This window comes from Macrosteles quadrilineatus, unplaced genomic scaffold, assembly GCF_028750875.1.
Source record: "Macrosteles quadrilineatus isolate MER2022 unplaced genomic scaffold, UCM_ALF_1.0 Scaffold_5__1_contigs__length_97177068, whole genome shotgun sequence".
Classification (NCBI taxonomy): domain Eukaryota; kingdom Metazoa; phylum Arthropoda; class Insecta; order Hemiptera; family Cicadellidae; genus Macrosteles; species Macrosteles quadrilineatus.
Window position 1 is genome coordinate 33,911,001 of NW_026542598.1, and position 26,273 is coordinate 33,937,273.

Genomic DNA, 26,273 nt, shown 5'->3' on the forward strand with positions numbered 1-26,273 from the left:
CAAGAATCTTATATTTTTCACCTGTCAATGGCTTCAACTAAGCCAGAATCTGAACACATTTCATTATGTGACATATGTTTTGCTATATTTAACGGTTATTGTGTATGTTGATGGTTATGTGTTTTTAAGTTCTGTGCGAAGCTGAAAAACAGTGCACATACAAACTAGTTCATAGTTTGCTTCAGACTAATATATCTATGTTTTGGTATAACTTGTGCTAATTGAATCCTTGATTTAAAAAAAGGTTCTCCTATCACAAAGGTAATGATATATTTACTTAGTATCGTAGTGGTTTATAGAAATGAATCACAGAATAAAGAAAACAAGTTTTTTCCAAACATACCAATTGTAGCTGCTGTATGTGTAGTCATCATGCTTTGGCTAGTTGTTTGAGTCGGTGTTGTTGTCTTTTCTGAAGGTTTTGCTATGGTTTCACACTTCACAACAACACACAGTTCTTCTATGTTCGTACTCGCAGATCCAGTTGAACTTGTAGAAAACTCAGATGTTGTTTCCATAGTACTAGGTGTCTCATCTCTTCCTTGTGGGGTGGTAAGAGTATCTCTTTCTGTCGACTCACTATTTTTGAAAGTCGAAAAATTTGAAATATCGGTCGTTGTCTCAAAGTAAGTGTCATTTGAAATTTCACTAAAATTAAAAGTGGTTCCATTCCTTGGATCTATATAATTTTCAAACTCACTAGTGTTACCATCCAAACTGTTCTTATAATCAGCATAAATCTCACTTAAACCTACATCAATGTATTCAGGAAGGGTGAAATTCCCATCGAACTCTCCTGAAGTAACATTGTTTACTTCTAAATCTTTAGATTCACTGAAACTGAGAAATTTCTCAGAAGTATTGGAACGATCGAACATCGGAGAGGAAGTGAAAAAGTCTGTTGAGAAAGATGGTGAAGAACTAGAAGAATCTTCAAATGATTTAGTAGTAAACGTAGACAGATTTGAGGTAAATAGGGACAGACCAAACATTAGTTGAACTCCAACCGTGGATGTCATTGAGCAAGGAATCGTGATGTTTCTGCAATCCTCATACCATTCTTGTGATCCTGTGAGGTTATGATCCCAGAATGGTGACACCCCAGTTAAATAATCCTTAAATTGGTCTTCATCTTCATGAAAATGTGCTTCTGGAACTTGACGAGTCACGTTTCCTCTCATTTTCTCTAACAAGTCACTCTAAACAAGAAAATATACTTCTGTTATCAAACTTTAAGTATAAAAATCAACATAATAGTTATCAACATAACACGATATTGATAACGCTTTAGGGTTATTTTTTAATTTTATGACTTTAATTTTTTTCAGTAGAGATTGTAAACTAGTTGAATAAAATAAATAAAATAAATAAATATTTCTTTATTGTCACATAACATTTTTTGATTGTAGCATAGCTAAAAAACAAGTGACATTGTCAAATTATGTAATAATAAAATTAAAAAGTAAATATAAATATGAATAGCTAGAATTAAAAATTAATCTAATAATTATAAACCATCCACAATGTCTTAGAATAGAAATAAAATACAATAAAAGGAGATTAAATGGAAAGTTAAAGATTAAAATAATTACAGAATCGAGCTGTCCATTAAAAATTCATTAATGCTGTAATAAGTTTTACCTAGTAAAAAAATGGCAAGGCTGCTTTTAAAAGAATTAGTATTTATTAATATTTTTAATTTTGGGTCTAATTTATTTAAAAAAATTTTCCCCATGTAGGAAGGTGTTTTTTAAACAAGTTTGAGATTGTGTCTAGGATACTGAAAATAATTTTTGAATCTCGTATTATACGAATGCTCAAAGTTTCCGCTGCAAAATTGAGGGTAGTTGGATTGTACAGTTTGCAAGGTTTTATAAATAATCAAATTTGGAACTGACATTATATTTAACTGTTTATAAATTGGTTTACATGAAGCTTTCCATGGTGAAAAAGTTATGATTCGCAAAAACCTTTTTTGGACTTTGAAAATTCTATTTATATCTGTTGAGTAGCCCCAAAATTCAATACCATATTGAAGTATGGAGTAAAAATAAGCATAATACATCATCACTGAAGTTTTTAAGTCTATTGTATCCCTTAAACATAAAATCTGGAAACAAGCAGAGTTGAGTTTGCCCAAAACATAATCAACACACCTATCCCACGCCAAATGCTTGTCAATGAACAGGCCTACAAATTTAACATTTTCATCAGTTGAAAGCTGTGTGAAAGCATTTACATTTTGTCTATTCTGGGGTGTAAAAAATCTAACCAATTGAGTTTTATCTTGATTCATTTTCAATCCATTTTTATTAAACCAGTTCCCTAGCTCATCAAGACACTCAGTAACTTTGACAACTAATTCCTCATAATTTTTTGATTTGACAACTGCAGTAGTGAAAATAATAGCATTTACTTACCATTGCATTTATTTTTGAAAATGAAGCAAATATCAGTGTGTAAATATTCAAGAGGTTGAGAGCCATAATCCTGAAAGAAGGAAGAAAACTTAGAAATGTGCTATGCGAACAATGTAAATGTTTACGAGGATGTTGCAGAAACAGTATCCTGAAGTGGGAGGAAGAGAAAATTATTTATCAATCAAAAAATATATAAAAGCAAGAAAAAATAAGTCTTGCCATATATTACTGTAAATGTTGTCAGTATAATTACTGGGCCAGAGCTAGCCTTGGGTGGTGCGGGTCCCAGTGCAGCATTCAGAGCACTAGAGCATACGGGCCCTTACTAAAAAAAAATAGTATCCCAACAATACTAAACTGACAAAAACCATAATTTTTACAGTACTGGGGATTGTACCATTGTATTTAATACTTTAAAACTTTTATTACTTTTCGATGAAATGGCGAACATACAAAGTAGGTATTTTAAGCCAAGTATGAAGGGAGATGAGTGTAGGATGAGTGGCGCGATCTTGTAGTCTTGTTAGTGACTAAGGCCGACATATTCCTTAGACACAGCTTAATTAATAGCCCATACAGCTAATGACAACTAATCATATTTGACCTGATGTACTGTGTATGAATCAGAGCTTTGTATTCGCCGAGTGACGACTGCTGAATACTTTGGAGATCGCAGGGGTGTCATTGGCGGAAGAGAAGTAGTGTATTCTGGATGTTGAGGCAAATTTTCTTCATTTGTGTTGTTTGTGGAGGGGGGGGAGGACCTACAGTTTATTGTGGAATCCGAACCACATTTTTGTCTTGGTATATACGAATTGGTCAAATTATCAGGATAGTACTGCGGATAGTCGTAGTACTCACTCGTATGGCCGTTAATCGACACCAGAGAGTATCCCATCCACAGTGCATGCCTATAAATATCCACAATTCGTGACCTCCTAGTAGCTGGATTACAGAACGACGCCACCCGTCCCAGTTGAGTCAAAAGAACCATATCATACCAAATTTCAATATCTTGGATTATTTTATTGTATTTATGGAAAAATTACGATTAAAATCAGGATTTTAAAAACAATTTAAAAAACAGTTTAGAAATACTATGGATTACTATTGTTGTGAGAACAGTTTATTTCATAACACCTGTTAATTTCTATTAATTATTATCATATGTTTATTTGTTATTCTATGTTTGTAAAAAGGTAAATAAAGTGAGTTGAGTTTGAGTTATGACATAAAACAGTCCATTCACTTAATTCTTAGTAAAATAGTACATGGTGGCAGCGGTTTAGAGCTATGCCTCAGAAGAGAAATCCAAGAAGGAAACAATCTGACTATGAAGATAATGAAAATGAAAGAAGCAGAGAAAATGAATACAACAATTCAACTAAGAAGTCAATCATTGTATCAAACACTCATTCAGTTATTCAACCTCCAGCTAGTTTCTCCTTTGTACCAGCAGATTGGCCAAGATGGAAAACACGATTTCAAAGATATCGGTCAGCATCTGGGCTATCTGAAGAGTCTGAGAACAAACAAATCAACACTCTTATATACACATTAGGTGAGAAAGCTGATGAGATTTTTGCATCTTTTAATTTAGCAACCGAATCAACACTAGGCCTAACATTTGAAGAAGTCTTAGATTTATTTGACAAACATTTTATTCCACGGAGGAACTTAATTTTTGAAAGAGCAAAGTTTTTGAAGAGACAACAAAAAATTAATGAAACAGTTGAAGAGTTTATAGTTAGTCTCCATTCCTTGGCTAGAACCTGTGACTGGGGTTCACTTAATGATGAAATGGTGTTGATGGTACTAATACTGGGTTTAAATGATGAGAAACTTAGTGATCGCTTGTTGCTAGATCCCGAGATGAATTTAGACAAGGCCATTACAGTAATAAGACATGCAGATAACGTAAAGAAAGAGAAGGCAGATTTATGTGATAAAAAAAGAGTTCAAATTGAAGCAACTACGTCACCGAGTTCAAACCAAAATCAAGGATATAGGTTTCGTCAAAAGAAACAAGAATACCCAGTGCAATGCATCTGGTGTGGTTATAAACCGTCCCATCCAAGAAGCACGTGTCCAGCAAAAAGCGCAACATGTAACCTATGCAAAAAGATTGGTCACTTTTCGAAGGTCTGCAGATCTAAAGAAGCACAGGAAGTAACTGACGAAAATGAAGTAAGTGAACTTGGACCTTCAAATAATAAAGTATTCATAGACACACTTGGGGATGGGTCAAAATGTAAGCCCTGGAAACTAGATTTAGTATTTGAGGGAAAACCACAAACATTTAAAATTGATTCAGGGGCAGATGTAACAGTAATTCCCCCTGGCATAGTTGATCCAAGTAGGATCCAGCCGACTCTAGTTGAGTTGTTTGGGGCTGGTAGAACAAAATTAGAAACTGTAGGTTGTGTTAGAGCTAATATCCAATACAGAGATGTTAAAATAAATCACATGGTATACGTAGTGAAGGGACTCATAACACCCTTGCTTGGTCGTCCAGCAATACAGGACTTAAAAATTTTAACTTTTGTTAATTCAGTTGCAGAGGTAGACAGTGACTTTTTTACCGAATACCATGAAATGTTTAGTGGTCTGGGCGTCATTCCTGATCCCTACACAATAGCACTTAAGGATGGCGCAAAGCCATACGCAATAACCACTCCTAGGACAGTACCTTTACCCCTAATGTGTCATGTGAAAAAAGAACTAGAAAGTATGGTACAAAATAATGTAATCACACCAGTTGAGCATACTACTGAATGGTGCTCAGCAATGGTAGTAGTGCCTAAATCTAATGGAGATGTCCGCATATGTGTTGACTTAACAAAGTTGAATGAATCCATCCAGCGGTCTTATCATCCGATTCCAAAAATTGAAACGTCTCTCAGCTCAATCTCAGGAGCAAAATGGTTTTCAAAACTTGATGCAAACAGTGGTTTTTGGCAAGTAAATGTAAATTCCCAGGATCTAACTACTTTCCTTACCCCTTTTGGACGTTTTAAATTTCTCAAACTTCCATTTGGAATCACATCAGCACCTGAACATTTTCAGAAATGCATGAACAAAATCTTAGACAACCAGTCAAATGTCGCAGTCCATATGGACGATATTCTGATTTGGGGAAAAACTAAAGAAGAACATGATACAGTTGTTCGGCAAGTACTTGAAAAGCTTAAAAATGTAGGAATGACACTTAACAAAGACAAAACTGAGTTTGGTAAGTCAAGTATTAAATTCCTCGGGCATTTCCTCTCATCCGATGGAATTTCTGTTGATAAGGAAAAGGTTTCCGCTATTCTCAAAATGGACTGCCCAAAAAACGTAAAAGAACTTCAAAGGTTCAATGGGATGGTAAACTTTCTTGGTAAGTTTATTCCTGACAAAGCTAAGATTTTGGCCCCAATGAATTCACTACTTCAAGCTAACGTTCCATGGATATGGGGTCCAGAGCAGGCGAAGGCATTTGATGAAATAAAACTCATTTTGACTAACTCTCCTTGCCTAGCCATTTACGATGTAAATCGGGAAACAATTATCTCCTGTGATGCCTCGCTTCAAGGACTAGGATCAACTCTTTCTCAAGTTCAAGATGATGGTTCTATACGACCAGTATCATTTGCATCCCGAAGCCTTCTTCCTTCTGAAAAAAACTATGCAAACATCGAGAGGGAGGCTACAGCTGTTGCTTGGGCATGTGAAAAGTTTCAAGAATTTATTATTGGCAAGAGAATAACAATACAAACAGATTACAAACCACTACTTCAAATTTTGAAATCCAAACATCTTGATGAATTGTCTCCAAGAATTCAAAGAATTCGATTGCGTCTCATGAGATATGATTTTTCAATTACTTATATTCCTGGAAAGCAGCTTCTAGTTCCTGATGCTCTTTCAAGAGCACCTCTCCCATTTTCAGGTACTGATGACCGTGAGTTAGAAGAAGAAACTCAAGCGTTTGTTCAAATGGTTTTGTCATCCATCGATATAAACGACTGCATAGTTGCTAAAGTATTGGAGGAACAAAATAAAGATCCGACTTTACGTGAACTGAAAAAAATAATTATCCAAGGTTGGCCTTCTAAGACATCATTACGAGATGACCTAAAACCGTATAATTCAGTTAAGGATGAGCTAAGTGTTGATAATGAGATGATACTACGAGGTTCAAGACTTGTAATTCCACCAGCTCTGCAGTCTTGGGCACTTCAAAGAGTACATGAAGGTCATTTTGGAATCACCAAGTGTCGTTTACGTGCAAAAGAGTCAGTCTGGTGGCCAGGAATTTCTTCAGCCATTGAAAGTATGGTGAAATCATGCCCTACTTGTATTAAACATTCAAGGAACAGTCATGAACCATTGCTTCCCACACAATTCCCTGACAGGCCATGGAAAACACTTGCGATGGATTTGTTCAAACTTGAAGGCGTTTGGTTTTTGACTGTGACAGATTATTACTCCAGATATTTTGAGATAGCTGAATTAGAGTCATTAACATCACGAGAAGTAATAATGAGATGCAAAGCCTTTTTTTGTCGACACGGCATTCCAGAAGAAATTAGGTCTGACTGTGGGTCTCAATTTCAAGTCCTTGAACATTCAGATTTCAAGACATTTTCCAAAGTTTATGGCTTCAAGCATATAACAAGTAGCCCAAAATTTTCCCAAAGCAATGGAGAGGCTGAAGCGGCAGTGAAAATTGCCAAAATGATTCTAAAGAAAAATGTGGAAGACCCTTATTTGGCGCTTCTAGCCTATCGAACGACACCCCTCTGGAATGGGTTCAGTCCCTCTCAGCTCCTTATGAACAGGCGATTACGGAGCACATTGCCTCAGACAGGACATTTGCTTAGTGGAGAACCAGATCTAAAGGATCTTAAAGGGAGAGAAGAAACATATCGTGAGAAGTACAAACACAACTATGATAGAAGGCACAAAGTGCAAACTCTCAATCCTTTTCATATAGGAGACCCAGTTTGGATTGTGGACCTTAGAAGACATGGCAAAATTGTGAAAATCCTGGACAGCCCTCGTTCATATATTGTTGAAACTGATAAGAGGAATGTGAGAAGAAATCGATTCCACCTCAAACTTGCCCCTTATTTAAGAGAGGAAAACAGTGAACAAAGTTTGTCAGCGAATACACATCAAACAGAACCATACAACCGTCCAAAGAGAATTATACACAAACCAAGCTGGTTGAAGAACTTTCAAACTTAAAAGGGAGGATGTTGTGAGAACAGTTTATTTCATAACACCTGTTAATTTCTATTAATTATTATCATATGTTTATTTGTTATTCTATGTTTGTAAAAAGGTAAATAAAGTCAGTTGAGTTTGAGTTATGACATAAAACAGTCCATTCACTTAATTCTTAGTAAAATAGTACAACTATCACTAAAACAAATTTCATGAATATATGACCATGTCTAGTCTGTAGCTCTGTCCACATCCACATACACAGAGTCGTCACATCAACAACCACCTTTTTTATTCAAGGGAGATCCAAAAAGGATATTTCCACTGAAACTCAAACTAGAAAATTTTGACAAAACAAAACCTCATTTACTATCTATGTCAGAAAGTAAAAATTTGGATTTTTGTATCCATAATATTAGGAAATAACCTATTTCATGATTAAAGCAATGAAATGAAACGGTTTTCTAGTTTGGTCATGTTTTCTTAACTAAAAGTTCACCTTGCTAATTGCATTCTCAGTTTCTTTCTTGGGTGGTATTGCTCAATAATACCGAATACTTCAAAGAACACTGGAAAGAGCGAGGTGATGAGGGACACTACAATTGTGATTTCATTCTTGCGCCACCAACCGTGATTATGCTCCAGCTCCAACTGAAACAAAGTTCATCAGCTGACTTTTGAAAACATTTGTACAGTTGTGTTTCCAAAACACATGTTCGTTCAATCCACCAGTACAGTACTCTGGTGAACCTTGTTTGAGTCTTACATGTTCTCGAAAGTTATAGGTTACGCAAAAGTGTAATGTTTTGATGTAATCTTTTGCATTTAATCTGTTACTGTAATCTTCAGAATCACTCTCACACAGGGTTTTCCTGGGTTTGGATGCAAAGTGCGGAGAGTAGAGTGTGGAAAAGTGTTTTGTGGCGGTACAATTGCGTGTAAAACAGCACCATTAAATTAACTAAGACAAGAGAAGAGTGATCTCTGGGCTCCGCTTTTAGGAAAGCCCAGCTTTAATAGCGCTCTGTATCGCTAAAATGGCAAAAAAAAAAAAATAGAACTTAATGTGTTTGAGAAATAAATAGTAAGCTATATATTCACTAAAACAAAAAAAAAAAAAAAACAAAAAAAAAAACACTAGTCATGGGATGTACTTATTTTTATCTTATCAAACAACAAATTCTTCTTTTATTGCCAAGTACAGTCAGCTTGCAAATGAACATCTTCTGGTTGTCTTTTTGTGGTCAGTTTTAGGGTTATCCCTAAATTTGCTTGCAATTCAAGATTAGCATACGGAAAAGATTAAACTTTTTAATGTTTTTTTTTTTCTTGAATTGCCAAATAATCTTATTTGCTGAATAGATGTAATCTATTCTTGACCCTACAACCTAGATTACTCAACAATTTTGGGAAAATTTGTGGTTGTATCCAGTTATTTTTTTGTTCATGATTTATCTGAGCATATATGATTATTATTGTTGAAAAAAATTGATAAAAGTACCTCTGTGGATCTTTGGACCACTAGGATCACAGCGTAGACCGATGAACCCAGCAACCAACAAACATTCATGTGCGCAAACACTCGCAAACTCGTCACTTTCCAGCTGCAAGTTGATAACCAAATTATTATTTTCTTAAATTAAAGTCAAGTTTTATATAAAACCTAAGCTACTTTTTTTTATAAACGTTTTTCTATTTTATCGTCCCATTTTGTTTAGTTTTCCTACAGTTATACTCTTCAGGGTCCAAGTTGAGAAAACACAAAATACAATGAAACGGACTACTCTCACAGGCCCACTTTTATAAACGGGCAGACTGGGCATATGCCCAGGGGCGCTGGAGGTTTGGGGGCGCCCACCGGGTGCCCCTCAACCACCGCCCACCCACACTAGGAAAAAAAAGGGGCGCTGCTTTTGGGTTTGCCCAGGGCTCCACTGACCCTTAAAGCGGCCCTGTACTCTCATATTCTACTCTAAGAGTTTTGGCTATATTTTCTTTGGGTAAGTTTTGACAATGTTCTTCAAAAATATTATTAATAAATGTGATCAAACATTACTAAATATGCTTTTGAAATTCTTAACATCAGTAAAACATTGACTATGAAATGGAGGGGAGGATTAAAATGGAAGAGAATGGGGTTGTGGTTCTGGTTGGACACACTTTAGCAGTTTTTGTCCATACATAGTCTCTACAATCTCTCTATTATTTGATCAGTTAATTTACCATGCAATTTGACCCGCCAATCAATAACAACTTCAAGTCTCTACAGATCCGACAATTGATCACAACTTACTTTCGGCCTTCATCCCGTTTCTTCTCGGCCTCCTCAAGCAGTGCCTCTTTGAAGCCAAGTATTATAGAAGCCGTTCGGTTGTGAGCTGTCTCGGAGTTGCCAATCATGTAGTCCCAACCCGTGAACAACTTCCATGTAAAAACACACTCATCGTCCTTCTCTGATAACTTGCTCTGACGTGAGTTCTCTGCCATTCTGTAGAAATGGAAGGTAACTGGTAGAAAAGCTATTGGCACAGCGTTATACAAATAATATGCTTCACTATTTGAATAGATTTGGGACTAGTTCTATGGTAGGTGTATTAATTTCTTTATAACTTTTCTTCTTCGAATAGTTTTGCAAGTTTGACTTTTATCACTAATTTGATTGGAATTGAAAATATTATACTGTATTGATCTAATCTATGATTCAATCTGACAGAACCTAACATAGAAATCCCTGTGTTGTGTGGCATTAAATATGTGTGATTGGTTTTAAGTGTTTGTAATGAAATAAACATTGATAATGGTTATGTACAAACGCACAAGGACGTAAAACATTGAACGAATATAAAACAAATCAAGATGAACAAAACATTAAGGAGATATATGCTAAATCAAGCTTTTTATGGAAAGAGGAATTATCAAAGGCAATTGAGGACTTACCTGCGTAATATAGCTACAAAGCTGTAAATGTAAACAACCAGTTCTGTTATAAAGTAGGCAAGAGGCATTGAATAATTGATCTTCTTGGCTAAACTATATGGCTCTGGATCCCGATGTGAGTAGTAGCCGTAGAAAAGAGGAGAGTACTTCAGGACTCCATCAAAGTCCCAGAGAGTGAAAAGGTTGGTAGCATTAGCTTTTTCTTGCTCCAGCATTTTCTTGCGCATTCCTGATTTTTCAGGATTTGACATTACCAGCTGCAAACATTGAAATAATATATCTTTCAACTCATCGATTGGGTTTTGTTCTTTGTATAGTACATGATTCATTTTAGCAGCTTAGGGTGTCCCACAAAGAGGTTGAACATACAAACTTGAAACTTAACATTTATGATAAATATACCTACATGTAAAAAAAAAACCAAGTCTCATTTGATTCCTTAGGAAAAATTGGAGGAGCGACAAAATAACAACGAAATTAGCAAAAAAGGTATTCTTAGTGTGATTAAAAAGTGCATAGCAATAAAATGGCCATTAATTTGAAGTTTGAATTAAGGGCTATGAATCATATTAATTTAATTTATGATTTACCACTTCCCTATCTCTTTGATTACTTACCATACTAAAAGCATTGACTGCATGCACTGGTGTATAAAATTCTATTCTCTACCTTCTTTTTGTTGCTGACCAAGTAGCTGGGCAGTTGCTATAGCTCACAATAAGAAATACATTAGTTATACTCAATAAAAAGTTTGTGTATTCAATAGAAATTAGAAATTTAGACCAGTGCAATCTGTCGGTGGCTCACATAAACTAAAATTATTTTCATTAACAAGTTGGCGACAACTTTAGCATGGGGATGGAATGTCTAGTTGTATCAATAGTCAAAGATGTTAGCTTAACAGTAGTTACTAAAGCTAAACCCTATTCTAAAGATGAATAATGGAATTCCTATTGCAAACCCTTCACCTACGCAAAGTGATTTGCTAAATTGTTGAGAGAAGTTTTTTTTTTACCTCGGGCACTGCAACAAATACAATGAGGATCACAGCGGTGACAAGATTCACCCAGAACAGCCATCGGAGGAACGTGAAGTAAGAAGCAACGACTGAGCCAAAATGTGATTCTATCTCTTTAATCCTGATCTCCCAGGGAATCAGGGTGTTCAACAGGTTTGCCAACTCCCGCTTGGTGTGCTGCCAGTGCTACCAACATAATAATTTTTCAAATTAAGGCTTTTGGTGGATAAAGTTTTAAAACTAATGTTTCCCATGAGTAATTTCATTATGACTCACATATCTGATGACTGAATCTTCAGAACATTCTATTGATTCTGGATGTATGCTATTCCAGTTCCGCTCGCACTTTCCACTCATGCGACTTGCAATGTACCTTTCCAATATTTATGTAGACTTAGCTTTTACATCATGGATTTAGATAAAGTTTAACGCCAATGATCCAAAATATGGCGAAGGTATGTATTTATGTATTTAAGGTGAAGATGAGTAAGGGAATAAAATGATTGCCTTGCTTCTGACCAAGAGCAGGTGGTTCATTGGCCAGAAATACTACATAAGAACCACTGACAGTGACAGTTACTCTCAACCACTAACCTAGGTCTAGCCAAGGGATTTTTCTAGAACTGCAATAGGCAGGATTTTCTAGTTGCTGAATACAACTGCATTTTTCAACTCAACACTAGGATCAGAAGTATTTTCCTAGCTGCTGAATTCAACAGGGACTGTATCCCATGACAGGCAAGAGAGGCGACTGCTCCGAGAGAAATCAGTCCTACACGTCACCATGACGTAGACAAGCTCCTTTGACGTTTTTGTCAGTTTGACAACAATTGTAAGCCAAAATACAGCTCAGTAAAATTCAGCACATTGAAATAATGAGAAAGATAAGCAGTTAAGTTATAAAAGTAAAGAAAATACAAACTGACTCTAATATGCTTTCAATTTGCTTTGTCTAACACATTATTTAATCAACAGTTTTAAAAATACCTTCTTCCTATTGTATGGGGTTGTTTTATTTTTCCACATATGAAACTCACGGTCAATAGTAAAACCTTTTAGTAAAACCTTAGTCTTTATATAAGTTCAAGTTAATTATTTTCAACAACCATACAACTTGCAGTCTGTCGGTTCCATGATAACAACGTTTTCCCCTTATAAAAATTGGATACAGGAGGAGTAGACGTTATTGTATTTATCTAAAATGACCACTTACCCTGATAATGACAATGTTGAACCGCGCCAGAATATCCCTGGTGCTGCGACTCTGCGCCAGTCTCTCCTGTAACTCTCCCTCATGACGCCTGATGTATGCTTTGGCCTTCAAACAAAATATTTAATTACCAAAAGTTGCAATTTCCGTTGGGAGTAAGTCAAAGCTGAACACAGGAACATCAAATTTCACCTGCAAGGAAAAGCCGAGGACCAGAAAAACTGGAACAAGTGCCAGAAAACTAATTTAGGTACAAGTTATGAACCCCACTTTTCATCACAAAAATATTCAGGTACAGAATAACAGTCCTCAGTTAAATTGTTATTATGTTTCCTAATGAACATTAATTTAAGATGAAAATGAAAAGAAACAAGTTCTAGCTATTGTAAGAATGTAAACATTAGAGGTTTAAGTTTATTATTTCATTTTCATTGTACAGTAAACAAGCACTATAGTTCCGCCGCTTAGAAAACGACCTGCGCGCTAATGCTAAACCAATGCTGGAGGAGGTCGCTTTCTAAGCGGCCGTACTATAGAAGCTAATACACAGCAAACTGGCTTAAGCATTTTCAGTTCATATTTATATTGTTAAACAATCAAAACAGCTGATTTAAATAATAGAAATAAATTGTAAAAGCTTTTTATTTTCTTTAGCATAAGTTCAAACAACCATGTACCTAAACAAACAGAATTTTCATCTTACCAGTTGAGACTTGCACCAACCTGTCTCACGAGCCTCAGTTTCCTCCTCATGTTCCATGGCTGCTGCTTCACACTGCTGAGGACTTCCTTGTGCAGCTTGATGTTCTGGAGGATCTGCTCCTGGACCGCGTCCTCCACAGATATGGCGGTACTACAGTTAACTCTGTTAGAGTATATCTGGTTATTTGAAATGATAAACAATCGATTTAGTGACAAAAATGGCCGGTTAACCTATGAACACTTTAATAATTCCAGGAGTTTCTTTTTTGTAGGACCATTTTATATGGTAAACAGCAGGCGGGTGGAACCCTTAACAGCCAAAGGTTCAAAGTTTGGCCCACTCTTGATACATCAAAAAGCTACTGACTTTACTATGGGATCCGATGACCCGATTTTTAAACTAACCACTCAGCTGTTATAAATGTACTTTTTTGTCCAAGGACTCTAGGCTCTATCCGTGGGTTGTTTTTTTCACACTGCTTTAGGCAAGACCTAGTGGTTGCGGCACATTTTATTAATGGCCAATACCAGAACAGCATTATCATTAATCTAGTCCAGAGATCATTATTTAAACTGTTAAAAGTAAAAAGAGAAAATAAAAAGATCACCTTTTTTACACGTCCAAAAAATGTTAAGGAATTATAAAATACTAAAACAAAGACAAAAAGATAATTTTGGAAATCAAAATGACATTCTGTTTTACCATTTTAGCTGGAATTGTGAGACATATGTAATAAAAAAGTGCAATTAAATTCCTTACTATTCAAGTATTGATTCTCAAAATAATTTACTTAAATTTTCTGCTTTAATTAAACAAAATGTTTAAAGACTTTTAATTTCTTACTCTCCAGAGCTTGTTGTGAAGACAGAAGATCGTCTTCTATTGCGGACCTTTCCACTATTTTGTCCGTCGTCCACATCCGTCACAAACTTGGGGCTGGACGAGCGACGTCGCTTGCGACTGTGTCTTGTTGAGGCCTTGCGTTGGAAAATTGCACTAACACTCTGCGAATAGTCTTCATCCTCCTCAGCATCTGTGGAAAATAGAAGTAATGAATACCCCCGCTACAGCACACCTGCAGTGTACATTTTTTGGCAATTTTCTCTGTAACTTTTAATTTTGGACCAATACTGCAATATACAAAATTGTTTGTTTTATAAAGCTTTACACAATGGCTTTAGTGAAAATTGGGCATTTCGTATGTTCATGTTTTAAGAGCTGCAGATTTTTTAGAACCTTCTAACACCCCTAATTCTCTAATTCTAACACCGTTTTCACAACCCAATCTTGCTAGTTTGCATGCCAAATTTCGTCAAAATTAGATAAACTTCTTCAATTCATCTAATTCATCTATTATGAGTGATGGTTAAATGGCCAAGATTTGGAGTACCACACTCAGAGTTAAAAATTTGTTCAGCACAACATCAATATTAGTCACATTTGATGATCATCGCAATATATTTTTTTTATTAGTGCAAATGCCAGTAGAACTTTTGAATGACAAACTTACAACAGTAACGAAGAGGTTTATTATACACTGTACCCACCAGACTCAAAGCGCACTTTGTCCATAGAGACGACACAGGGTGATTCTGCAGCAAACGTCACAGAGAGCCTGTCTACAGACAGGTGAGGAGAAGAAGGCTCCACACATCCCTAGGGACAACAATAGAATTATAGTGTAGCCTACAGTAGACAGTGTTGCTTTACTTTCTCCACCTATACCACATAGTATATGGAGAAAGTATTGTTTTGTCAAAGTTTTCGAATTTATGGGGTAATCTTTTATGGGGAAAATTTCCAAAATTGCCATTTTGTGAAAATTAGTTATTTTATGGTATGTTATGGACAAATTACCATTAAATATGACAATTTTAAACAATTTCAAAAACACCTTGAAATACCATGGGTTTGGTACCCACATACCAAATTAAATCAAAATCGGACCACATGTGTACGGTAGTCTTGTAGCTCTGTAGTCTGTACACGTCCAAACACACACAGACATCACTTCGAAAAACTTTTTGGGTTCAGGGGGTAACGTATATTCCCACCCAAAACGCAAACTCGAAAATGTTGACAGAGGAAATCATACTTTCTCCATTTACTAAATATAGACGGAGAAAGTAAAACAAATGTTCAAATAAGGATTTCCATAAAAATACTCCTACTTTTTCATATTTGTATGAAATTAAGAAAATTCTAGGTTTTTGGATGAGAAATAAAATTTGTTTTCACATAATTTTTTGTCAAGGTAGGTTCACGAACCTATACAGCGCATGCTTTACAAGCCTAGGGTTGAGGAAGGCCCCGCCCATGCCATAAATGCTCGCACATTTTCATCTGTTGTAATGACGGCTATTTGTCGACCGACGACATTGTCCTTTGTTGTAACAGATACTGGGTAGCATGTTACTTCGCCATACTAGGTTCATGGAACGCTGACACATCGTTGGAATCGGTTACATCACGATACCTTGGATTACTTTGTAGCGTGTGATGGTGCGACTCAGCGGTGTTTACAAATTATGGGAAATTGATTTTGGTTAGGTTCGTTCGGTGTTGTTTTTTCATTTGGTGATGTTATTTATGTTTATCTATGGGTGCCTAGCATTTTTATTTTCTCCCCAAATAGCCTACTTAGTATATGAAGAAAGTAGGCATATTGTTTTCGTCAACATTTTCGAGTTTGAGTGGTTATATCCGTTTTGGGTCCCCCTGAACCCCAAAAAAGTGGTTTTCGAAGTGATGTCTGTCTGTATGTGTGGATGTGTACAGAGCTACAGACCACACATGTAGCCCGATTTTGATACAGTTTTGTGTGTAGGTAAAAATCCATGATATATCTAGGCATTTTTTCATTATTTTGAAATTTCGATTTTAATAGTGATTTTCCCATAAAACACCATAAAATAATGGAAAAATCTAATTTTCTCGAAAATGGCCCTAACGATTTTGATAAAAAGTTAGTGCGTTGTAGCCCATTTAAATTGGGAACAAAATTGTGGAGCTTCCATTGCTGTAAAAATTACGTTTCAAAAGTTATTGTTACTTATGTTAGTTTCCCATAAAAAAGCGGAATAATGGATTAAAAAACTGGTTATGATTAAAATTCGTCTGTTATGGTCCAGTTAATTCCAAACAAAACAGTGCAACCCCCCATTTCTGTAAAAATTGCCGTTCAAAAGTTTAATGCACATTTTGTGATGTTGGTTACCTTACATGGTAAAGGTTGTTGATAAGCTAGTGGTAGAAAGTATGTGTCAGATTGATGATATCGTTTATTTTATTTACTAAAGAGTATACACTGTGTTAGACATCAGTTCATAAACTAGGTACAAATCAAACTCATCAGGGATTCCTAGAATGAAAGTAAAAAATCTATAACTCTGAAATTTTACAAATAATAACACTTCCTCCATGTATAGGGGAAGAAAATGGGAATCAAACGTTGGACATAAATGTCATAAATAGATAATACAAATAGTTTCAAATAGATGAAGCTAGGTTTATTTATACATACCTAACTTGTCATTTAATATCAATCCATTAATACTGTCCTTTAGTATTGATCCAGTACTGTAATATTAATAATAATGTCATTTAGTATTAATTAGGACAATAACATACAGGGTATTTTTCTTAAACGCAGCCCAAATGGACAAAAGAAGCTTGAGTTGGTATCGCTGCTTTTACTTATTGCCGATCAGCTGATATGCATTGTTGCATAGATTCATATAGATTTATTGTATATTCTACAAAAAATTTATAGTGAATTACATTGGTGTTTTACAAGCTCGAAGAGTTGCATTGGAGGCATACTTATTTAGTTTTCTACATATCAGGTTTACTTACTTTTTTTAACAAGAGAAAGGATTTAGGCCTATAGGATGCGGTTATATTTTATGGAACAGTAGTACTCTTAACTTTGTTATTGACAAGATAACTTTTGAGAAACTTAACTTGATATCATAAAGATACAATTAAATACGTTTACCTACAAACCTTTTTTTGAAGTAACCTTTTCAGTTTAGTTCGTAGAATTGAAAAGATTCACTTTGCAGCATTGTTTACTTACTTTACCTAACCCTATGTTAAACTTCCCTATCCCAAGCGTGATGTTTACAACTTCTTTACTTCACGAGTGAAGTAAAGTTTCAAAAACTCACTCAGTGAAGTAATGAAACCCATTTAAATAACATTGAGTGCTCAACTTAAAAAATATAGCTCATGGAGCCAACGACGTTCAACGCTAGAAATCAGCTGTGCGCTTGCATTTTTATTGTTTTGCTTTATAGTCCAGGAAATATAGATTTTGAAAAATTAAAGTCCGGATTTTTTTTTTCATGGATGGCTTTACTTTCGTCTAATGAACAAAAATGAAGAGTTCCTCAAATATTGTGTGTGCGGGAATTTCACAATCATCGTAGAATGTTCTAACGGCATATAGCAAATTTCTCCTACAGGAAATTAGCTATTACCATATTAATAGTCAAAGCTATTACTCACGTAAAAATGGTCTAATTCCTGATTCTGATGAAATTTAGTACAAACCATTAATGTAGCATATCAGACTTAAAGTTTGAAAACCAGCCAGATCACTTAATCCAAAGGGGTTTTTTGGGGGGATTTTGTGCCCCAAAAATGGGGGTTTCGAGTAATTGAACATTAAAGTTTGACATTAACTAATATTAAATGACATTAATTAATTAAAATTTAAAGTTTGAAAGATTTAAACTTTAGTTTTTACCATTGGATACAGCTTAAAAAAACTCACAAATTGGTATTTTGATAATTTCTCTACGCCAATTGGTTACCGAGATATTGAAAGTGCTAAAGACAGTACGTTGTCTAATTTTATTCGGAATAGAAAATTTGTACATCTCACTTATTTGTGAACGTATACTGATGGAACTTGGTATACGGCTTCTTCTCGTTGTGGTCTATTGATATTTTCTCTAAAAACATATTCAACTAGGAGAACCCATATACCAACTTTTATTAGGATGTGTTAAAAAATATACAACTTTGATTATTTAGTTTAATTTAATTAATTTTTGATATTTACAAATATTTTAGATTTTGACAAAAAATATCCCAGTAAAAGATATACATAAATTCTAATGTCCTTGTTCTCCGTTAAATTCTACAACTTTTGGTAAAGTTGCAAGCCAAAAGCTTGAATGGTTACCACATGAAGAGCTCTCAAAAACAAAAAATAATTTTTAATCAAGATTTTTTCGAAAATATTTTATTTTTAAACTTATCAGTCACAACCAAACCATGATTGCACAAAATAGTAATGAAATCTCTTTGAAATTTAACATTCTATCTATCAATGCAAGTTTTATCAAAATATCTTGTCAATTTTTCAATCTAGAGGGGAAAACGTTCTACAGATCGAACTTCAATTTATCAGCTGTTAAGACCAATTTTGTTGTTAATGAGTGGTGCAGGGTGTAACTTCACATTCGATGCACAAACTTATACTGTCCAAACTCAAAAATCCCGTCCTATCCTTATTTATTTATCATCATCACCGGGTTTTCCTAAATAAAAAGTCTGCAATTTTAAAATAGCACAGTAAAAGTGCAAAGTCAGTCCGTTACTAAAGTTACATGTTTTCAAGACAAGTTTGTAAAACTTTGGATGTTTTGGTGACAAGTCAAAAGATCCATCCTTTTATTTTATCAGGAAAAGTTTGTTCTCCTGTGCAACTGACACCTGTTTTACCAACCTAACCTGCTTTTAAACTGTGGTTTACATTAAACATTTCCGAGGTTGACAATCATTAAGTAAATATTTTATTTGTCCAAATTTACTGATATGCTTAATTTAAGAATTTCTACGGATATGTGTATAGGCTGTAATTATGTTTTCTTGCCATCTTTAAAAATATAGTATCCAAAAGCACACGTTTTCTGTGCCAAAAGTCACAACTCAAATATGCATATAGTACGTTCAAACAGCCGTGGCACCTGAGGGATTAGGAGGCCCCAAGGGTTTCCATGAGGTCTCCTAATCCGTCAGGTGCCACGGCTGTTTGAACGCACTATAGTCCCTGTTTTATGAATATTTAAATTACACTACTGATAAAAATATAAATAGATCAAGTTTATTGATCTAGGTATATATTTAAAAATGTTGGGTTTTTCTTGTCCGAGTCGGTTTGGCTCTTCTACCCGACCGATTTTCAGAATTTTTGTCTTAAATTAAAGGTAGGTCTAAGCACGAACAGATTTTTGACATCAAGCATCAACATTCATTTTATCCTACGTATATTCGAGCTATGCACAAAAGCAACTTTCTCCTTGTACATTTTTTTCGAATTCTTACTTCAGATAAAAAACATTATCCTATGTGTTTTGGTCTAAGAACCTTCTGTGAAATACCTCTTTCATTTGAGCTATTGACTATTAAGATCGGACGTACCTGAAGCACGCTGCTGAATCACGAATCAACAATAATTATAATTATTTTAGGGCTTATCTGCAATCAATGATACGTTACGTAACTCCATTTTTATTTTAGTTATTTTATATGTCTTGGTCTTAAAATGCTCCTTGAAATAAAGGCTTTTTTGAGATATTGATTGTTTGAATCAGTTAAGTTTAAGATACTGAATTACTCAATCAAAAACGGCATTTCATTGTCACTATGGTGAATCTGCTTGCTATATTAATATTTATTGAACACGGCTTGACTGTCGAGTAGTATTTATTGAAGCATATAATCAACACACTAATTTTTATTAGTAAATAATTTATTAGTATAATTTATTGCCCGGGTATTGACCCGGGCAATGCCGGGTTTTGTTGTTAGTTATTAATAAAAATTAGTGTGTTGATTATATGCTTCAATAAATACTACTCGACAGTCAAGCCGTGTTCAATAAATATTAATATAGCAAGCAGAATTAACTTTTCATCGTGTCAATAGATATTAATAGAATCAGTAAAGAAATAACAAGCACAGTCACAACGTCAAGTGGACATTTATAGACATTAGTGGAAACATAGTTAAGAAGAAGAAGAACTGCGTGTTGATAGTGATGTTAAAGTCTCTACAGCAGTATTGGTCAAATGATACGTATTATAAGAACAAAATGCAGATAAATAGGTCTACCTGTATCTCGATGCAATTTTAACTGTCGGTTATTTTATATTATTATTATCATTATTATAGGCATATTATCAATTATCGGGACACCACCTAAGTGTGTATTATAGCCCAAAGTTAAAGACCGAACTTTGCTCGGATTCAACAAAACAATTATAAATGTTTATAAAACAAACGGTAGATTTAGATACCCACATTATTCTAACTATTCTTCCCCTGTTGCAAACCAGACTTGAGTATATTTTTAAATTTTTAACTAAATTGACTCATATTACAGTACATTATTACGTTGTCAAAAAATACTATCAGTTGGTAATATTTACACATACGAGTCTGTATACATTCAAATCATATCTTTCTTTCTCAATTGATACCAAAAAAGAGGGTTCATCTTTTATAAATTTTAAAACTTAAGTGTTCAACAAGAAATATGTACAAAGTACATAACACAAATAAAGACGTATGGATCAGGAATGATTCTGTCTTCATTTAAATATATGTCCTCGTGAAAGATAGTCATTTAGCAGAGCAAAACAAAATGTAAGTGTAATAGTTTGGATATTTACTTTCTCCCCCCCATAAATAGTATATGGAAAAATTACTGTTTTCGTCCAAATTTTTCGAGTTTCAGTGGTGGTGGTTCAATATCCATTTAGTGTCCCCCCTGAACCCAATATACTTTTGTTTTTAAATAGTTCTTTAAATTAAATAGCAAAAATATCAAATTGTAAACAACAAAACGGTACACAGACGGAACTAACCTTAAACGTTTCTTCGGCTGATCCATAACGACGATTCTACCCCACAACAACAACAATCTTCCGACAAACTCAAAACAATAAAATCCCACTTAAATACGCAACGCACGACAAGTTATCGGACGAACCTTATCGTCCGAACGTAGGGCAATCACTGAATCACTGTCTCGGACTCAGCCTGTTGCTTGCATGCACTACACGATCCGACCACACCCAGCAAATCACATTTTTCACCCCCCCCCCCCCCCCCGTGTTGTCATTACCCCTGATTTAGAGCAGCCCCTTGTTGTGGACGTGTAGACATGTGGCATTACCTGATAAGACGGCGACCTTGGACGGGACGGGGTAGTTCCACGAAGGTGAACTTTGCCACAATGGATGACGCTGCGTGCGATAGTGCATTGTGGGATGGTAGTTCGCAATTTATAGGGACTAGTAGGTTTGTTTGGGTTTTTCCCCTATTCATGGTATATGGGGAAAGTATATTCATCATTGCATTGTGGGAGTGATGTTAGTTTCACAACTAACAGGGCTTCGTAGAGGGTTGTTTTGAGGGATTGTTTGTTTAAGACGGTTTGTTTTAGTTTTTCCCCTATTCATGGTATATGGGGAAAGTATATTAATCTTTTTTGAGTTTGTTTTGGGTTAATAACTCTTCCTGAACAGAAAAAATTGATATCTGTGATATCTGTGTGTGTGGATATGTATAAAGCTACAACCCGACTCACGGTACACCTATATGGTCAGGTTTTGAGGAATTTTGTATGAGAGTACTAATTTATGGTATATGCAGATTTTTTTTTATAGGTATTTACTTATTAAACCCCATAAAATGACGGAAATGGATTCTCAAAAAACGGCTCGAACGATGTTAATTTAAATTTGGTATGTCATAGCCCTTTTTAAGGCCAACTCACCCTAGGCGTCAGTCTGTTTGCAGATGGACGTCTGCACGCAGTTGAAAGATTTCTTAAATTTGCAATTTTGGAGCGCCCGCTAGAAGCCAGTGGAAAATAATGAATGTAAGCATTGCTTCATATGCATATCAAATAAAGGTCTATATTAGCAGGATACAATAGCACACACCCGAACTCAAACGGATATTTCAGTCAAAAATGGGGGTGGTTGAAACATTCAAAATTGCTAATTCAAGATATATTTCAACGGTTGCCTCTTTTGACTCCACCGGTTTGAGTTTGGATTTACGGCATTGTATTTTACTAACAAATGAATTTTATTTTGAGGTGCACATCAAATAATGCTTACAGATTTTCGTCCTTGTCCTGAGAAGATAGTACATAAAAGAATAAATTATTTGAAATTAACTTTATGTCCAGTGACTTTGTTATAAGATGTGTTTTTATTTTATTTATTTTTGTCAAGAATATCCACTTTTAAGCTTTTGTAACTATTTAACCATTCGTTTCAACAAGATTACGAAGAGGACCTTTCTTTGTTTAAATTTTTATTGATCATTTTTGGAATAACATAATTTGTGATAGACCACTTGGTTTTCAAAATATTTAATAGTAACAAAAAAATTTCAACTTTAACCCCCCTTCCCCCCCAAAATAGTGTAACCTTTCACCAGCAGTTTTTTTTTACTAATTGCACCGTACTAATTGCGATATTGCTTTCTAAATGTTTGTTAATGCGTACAGTTTTTAAGTTCTTGTCGTAGTTGTGTTCAAATATATACAAAACTTACTGTAGCTTTGATTAGGCTAAAAAAAACTCGATAATATTAAAAACTCACGATCATAAATATCATTCCAAAACCACAAAAAGGATGTGGAAAAAGGCAAAAAGTCAACACAAATTGTGTATAGTATCATTGACTAAACCCAAGGCGTATAAATGGACTAAACCATATTCTAAGTGGTATGTTTTTATCATGTTAACCAACATACTATCCCCCCCCCTCTACATATACTCTCCCACACGCCTTTGTATTGCGTGCTGCGTCAAAGAAGGGGGGGGGATAAGTAAACACGCAACTTTGTACCTACTTTGTGTAGCTTAATTGTTATTGCCGTTTAAATGTTGTCCACTCAAACAAAGTAGGTCTTCTCTACGCACCTCTTCTTTTCTTACTAAAATAGGTCACTGTTTTTTTTTTCAACTTGCTCAATACAGTTTGTTTTTCTAAATGTAGAGTGTTTTGACTGCTTGACGATTTGCTTTTAGTTTTATTTTCATCCAAAAATGTTTAAAAGTTAGTTTAGTTTTGTAATTTACCAAAATCAACATCGTGACTTAAAATTCATCAGTATTCATATCCATATTCATATTCGTTTGAGATGGAGACACCACATGTGCGTATTTTTAAAACCCAAATATGAGTGAAGGATGTGTGTAGAATGGTGTGAGATGATCTGTGTAGCTTTTTACTGACTAAAATCAGCTGTTTCATTAGTCAGGAGCATTTAAAGCCCAAAGATCAAGGACAGCTGGGCCCAGTTTCGAACCAAAGCTACTCACTTTTATCAGGATCGAACCGACAACCTTTTGATTACCAGGCGAGCACTATAACCTCTGAACTACCTAGCTACGGTTCTTGTACTATACGGGATTACCCCTCAACTTTCTTTACGTTTCACATACAGGCAATGGAGACATTGGCTGGGTAGCTGAGTGGTGTTAATGAGGTGCTCGCCTAACAATCAAAAGGTCGTCAGTTCGATCATGAGAAAGTCAGTAGCTTTTTGGTGGAAACTGAACCCAGCTGTTCCTGATCATTGGGATTTTAATAAACTATCCTGACTGCTGAAACAGAGTCAGTAAAAAAGCTACACAGATCATCTCACACCATTGTATTGTTAAGTTACTTGTATTGATTATAACCATATAAGTTAAGGGCAACATTTATTGCACATTGATTTATATATTTTTTATCTATTTTATATCAACAGCAGAACTCACCTGAGTACTTAGCTGCGAAGGTGTCCGAAGTTCCACGGAGCCGCCCGAAGATCGCCGAGGATCTGTTGTGTCCAGACGAAGAATACCGATGGTATTTTCTCTTCGGGTGCGGCTTCGTTCCCGACTTCGGGAAGAACTAGGTTGGGACTCTTGTTGGGCCTGTTTCAGGACCATTTCAATGTCATCACTCATCTCTGAAAGTTAAAAATTAAACTTTATAAAAAATAAATTTCGTTTACCTTCTTATAGTTTGTGTTTCTATGCCATTGGAATTCCAACAGTTTTTCGTAAAAAAAAACTGTCCAAACCCTGGTTTTGTTACTCAATTTTCGACCTTTTGTTAAATGATATCATTCATTAATTGATTGAATGGCGTTTGAACCAGAAAATATCTCTATCAGATTGGAATAGAACCAGCGACCTTTATAATTGAAGGCAGGCACTAAAAAATTACCGACTTACCGGACAAGTTAAAGCCAATTTATTCTTTAATTTATTTTAAATACGGTTCTGAAAGATAAATTTGTGTTGGATGTTAGTTTGTGTTAGATTGGAGGATGCATTTTTCTACTTAAAGATCCATCGCCCAAGGAGTTTATTCTATGATAATTCTATAGTTTAAAATATTCCATTCTACCCCAATAACCTACTCTAATACAAGGCCGCGGTGGCGTTGGTGTGTGGCAACGTCGCACCGGCCGGCCTATTGCCATGGGAATAATATTTTTTTTGTCCTAGGACGCTAGGCACGAGCCCGGAATTGTTTTTCACATTACTTCAGGCTAGACCTAGGGGTTACGGCATTAGCACTTAGATAAAATCCATTGGTGATTTGGCGGGATTTGAAGCCGGGACCCCAGGAACCGGAGTCCCGCGCTCTGACCACTAGACCAGCTCGCTCCCCCAATGGGAATAATAATAACAAACATAAACGTTGTACAGAGTCCTGCGCTACAAGATAGTTAACAATAGTTGAGATAGTTGTACAAGATGGAGGCTAGCGGCCATCTTGGATAGTTTCAAACAGTTGCAGGAGAGTTAATTTTTAATCCAAATATATTTTTCAAAAAACAAAGTGGTTATAATTTGGATATCTATAAATATTTTATAGTATACCGGTACTGTGAGTTTAGGAATTTTCGAAAGTTTTGTATTGTTTTCCAAGGGAGTCCATGGAAGCTAACGGCATCTTGAGTCTGCCCGTCATAAGAGAAATGTTAATTTCAATCAGCCTCTGAAGAGTTATTTACCATCTCAAAATATGTTTTTCAAATGCAAAAAAAGTGATAGTGACTTAAATGTCTAGTGCACTGTGAGATTAGAAATTTTATCTTTAGCCTTTTAATTGTTTTATGAGTTAGAACGTCTAGCCTCCAAGGACTCATTGCAACAGCTGCTCCAGTAGGCCGGTTTTGCGGCGTTGCCACTTTTCTATATGATTGTACATCTTGTTTAATTAGACAATAGTCTAATGTGGACATTCTTCACACAAAGTGATACAATGTCGTGTTGCATGTCTGCAAAGCTATTACATTAATGTCTAATACAACCGCGCCAACCTGTGACTGAGATTAATCTAAATGATGAAACAACACACTCTGCTGAGTAGTTGGTGTTCTCGCAATTTTCAAATGGCTTCCTTTTCTCGTTAAGTAAAAAACCTCGCTTACACATACCTAATACTGCATCGGTGACAATCATAAACACATTTATTACCGTGAGGCTAGAAACAGTTTTACTTACCTTTTACGAGTAAGAAGGACCCACAAAACATTGGTTTATACCATTGATAACAACACAAAATTGGTACGAAAGTATTATTTTACTACTGTATTAAATTTATCTGTGGGGATGTTTAGCGTAAACATTTGTGTTTTTCAATATTGACCCTAAAACATAATATTTTGCAATTTCTTTGTAGACTATTTTGTAGAGCTAAACACAACAAATGACTATATAATTATGTTGAAGTGAT

At 35.2% G+C, this 26,273-nt stretch overlaps 1 protein-coding gene across 1 annotated transcript in view; it reads right to left on the reverse strand.

Annotated features, from left to right (window-relative positions):
- The window catches only part of LOC128995512 (transmembrane channel-like protein), a 30,221-nt gene extending 5,731 nt beyond the window's left edge, over positions 1–24,490 (reverse strand). Inside the window, exons 1-12 of the mRNA XM_054420529.1 lie at positions 24,299–24,490; positions 15,047–15,155; positions 14,343–14,532; positions 13,520–13,649; positions 12,800–12,904; positions 11,584–11,772; positions 10,569–10,825; positions 9,925–10,119; positions 9,133–9,235; positions 8,131–8,282; positions 2,421–2,490; positions 344–1,199 (exon numbers count right to left, since the gene is read on the reverse strand). Of these exons, the coding sequence (XP_054276504.1) occupies positions 344–1,199; positions 2,421–2,490; positions 8,131–8,282; positions 9,133–9,235; positions 9,925–10,119; positions 10,569–10,825; positions 11,584–11,772; positions 12,800–12,904; positions 13,520–13,649; positions 14,343–14,532; positions 15,047–15,155; positions 24,299–24,490 (2,548 nt within the window). The remainder of the gene's footprint in view (positions 1–343; positions 1,200–2,420; positions 2,491–8,130; positions 8,283–9,132; positions 9,236–9,924; positions 10,120–10,568; positions 10,826–11,583; positions 11,773–12,799; positions 12,905–13,519; positions 13,650–14,342; positions 14,533–15,046; positions 15,156–24,298) is intronic.
- Between the last annotated feature and the right edge of the window lie 1,783 nt (positions 24,491–26,273).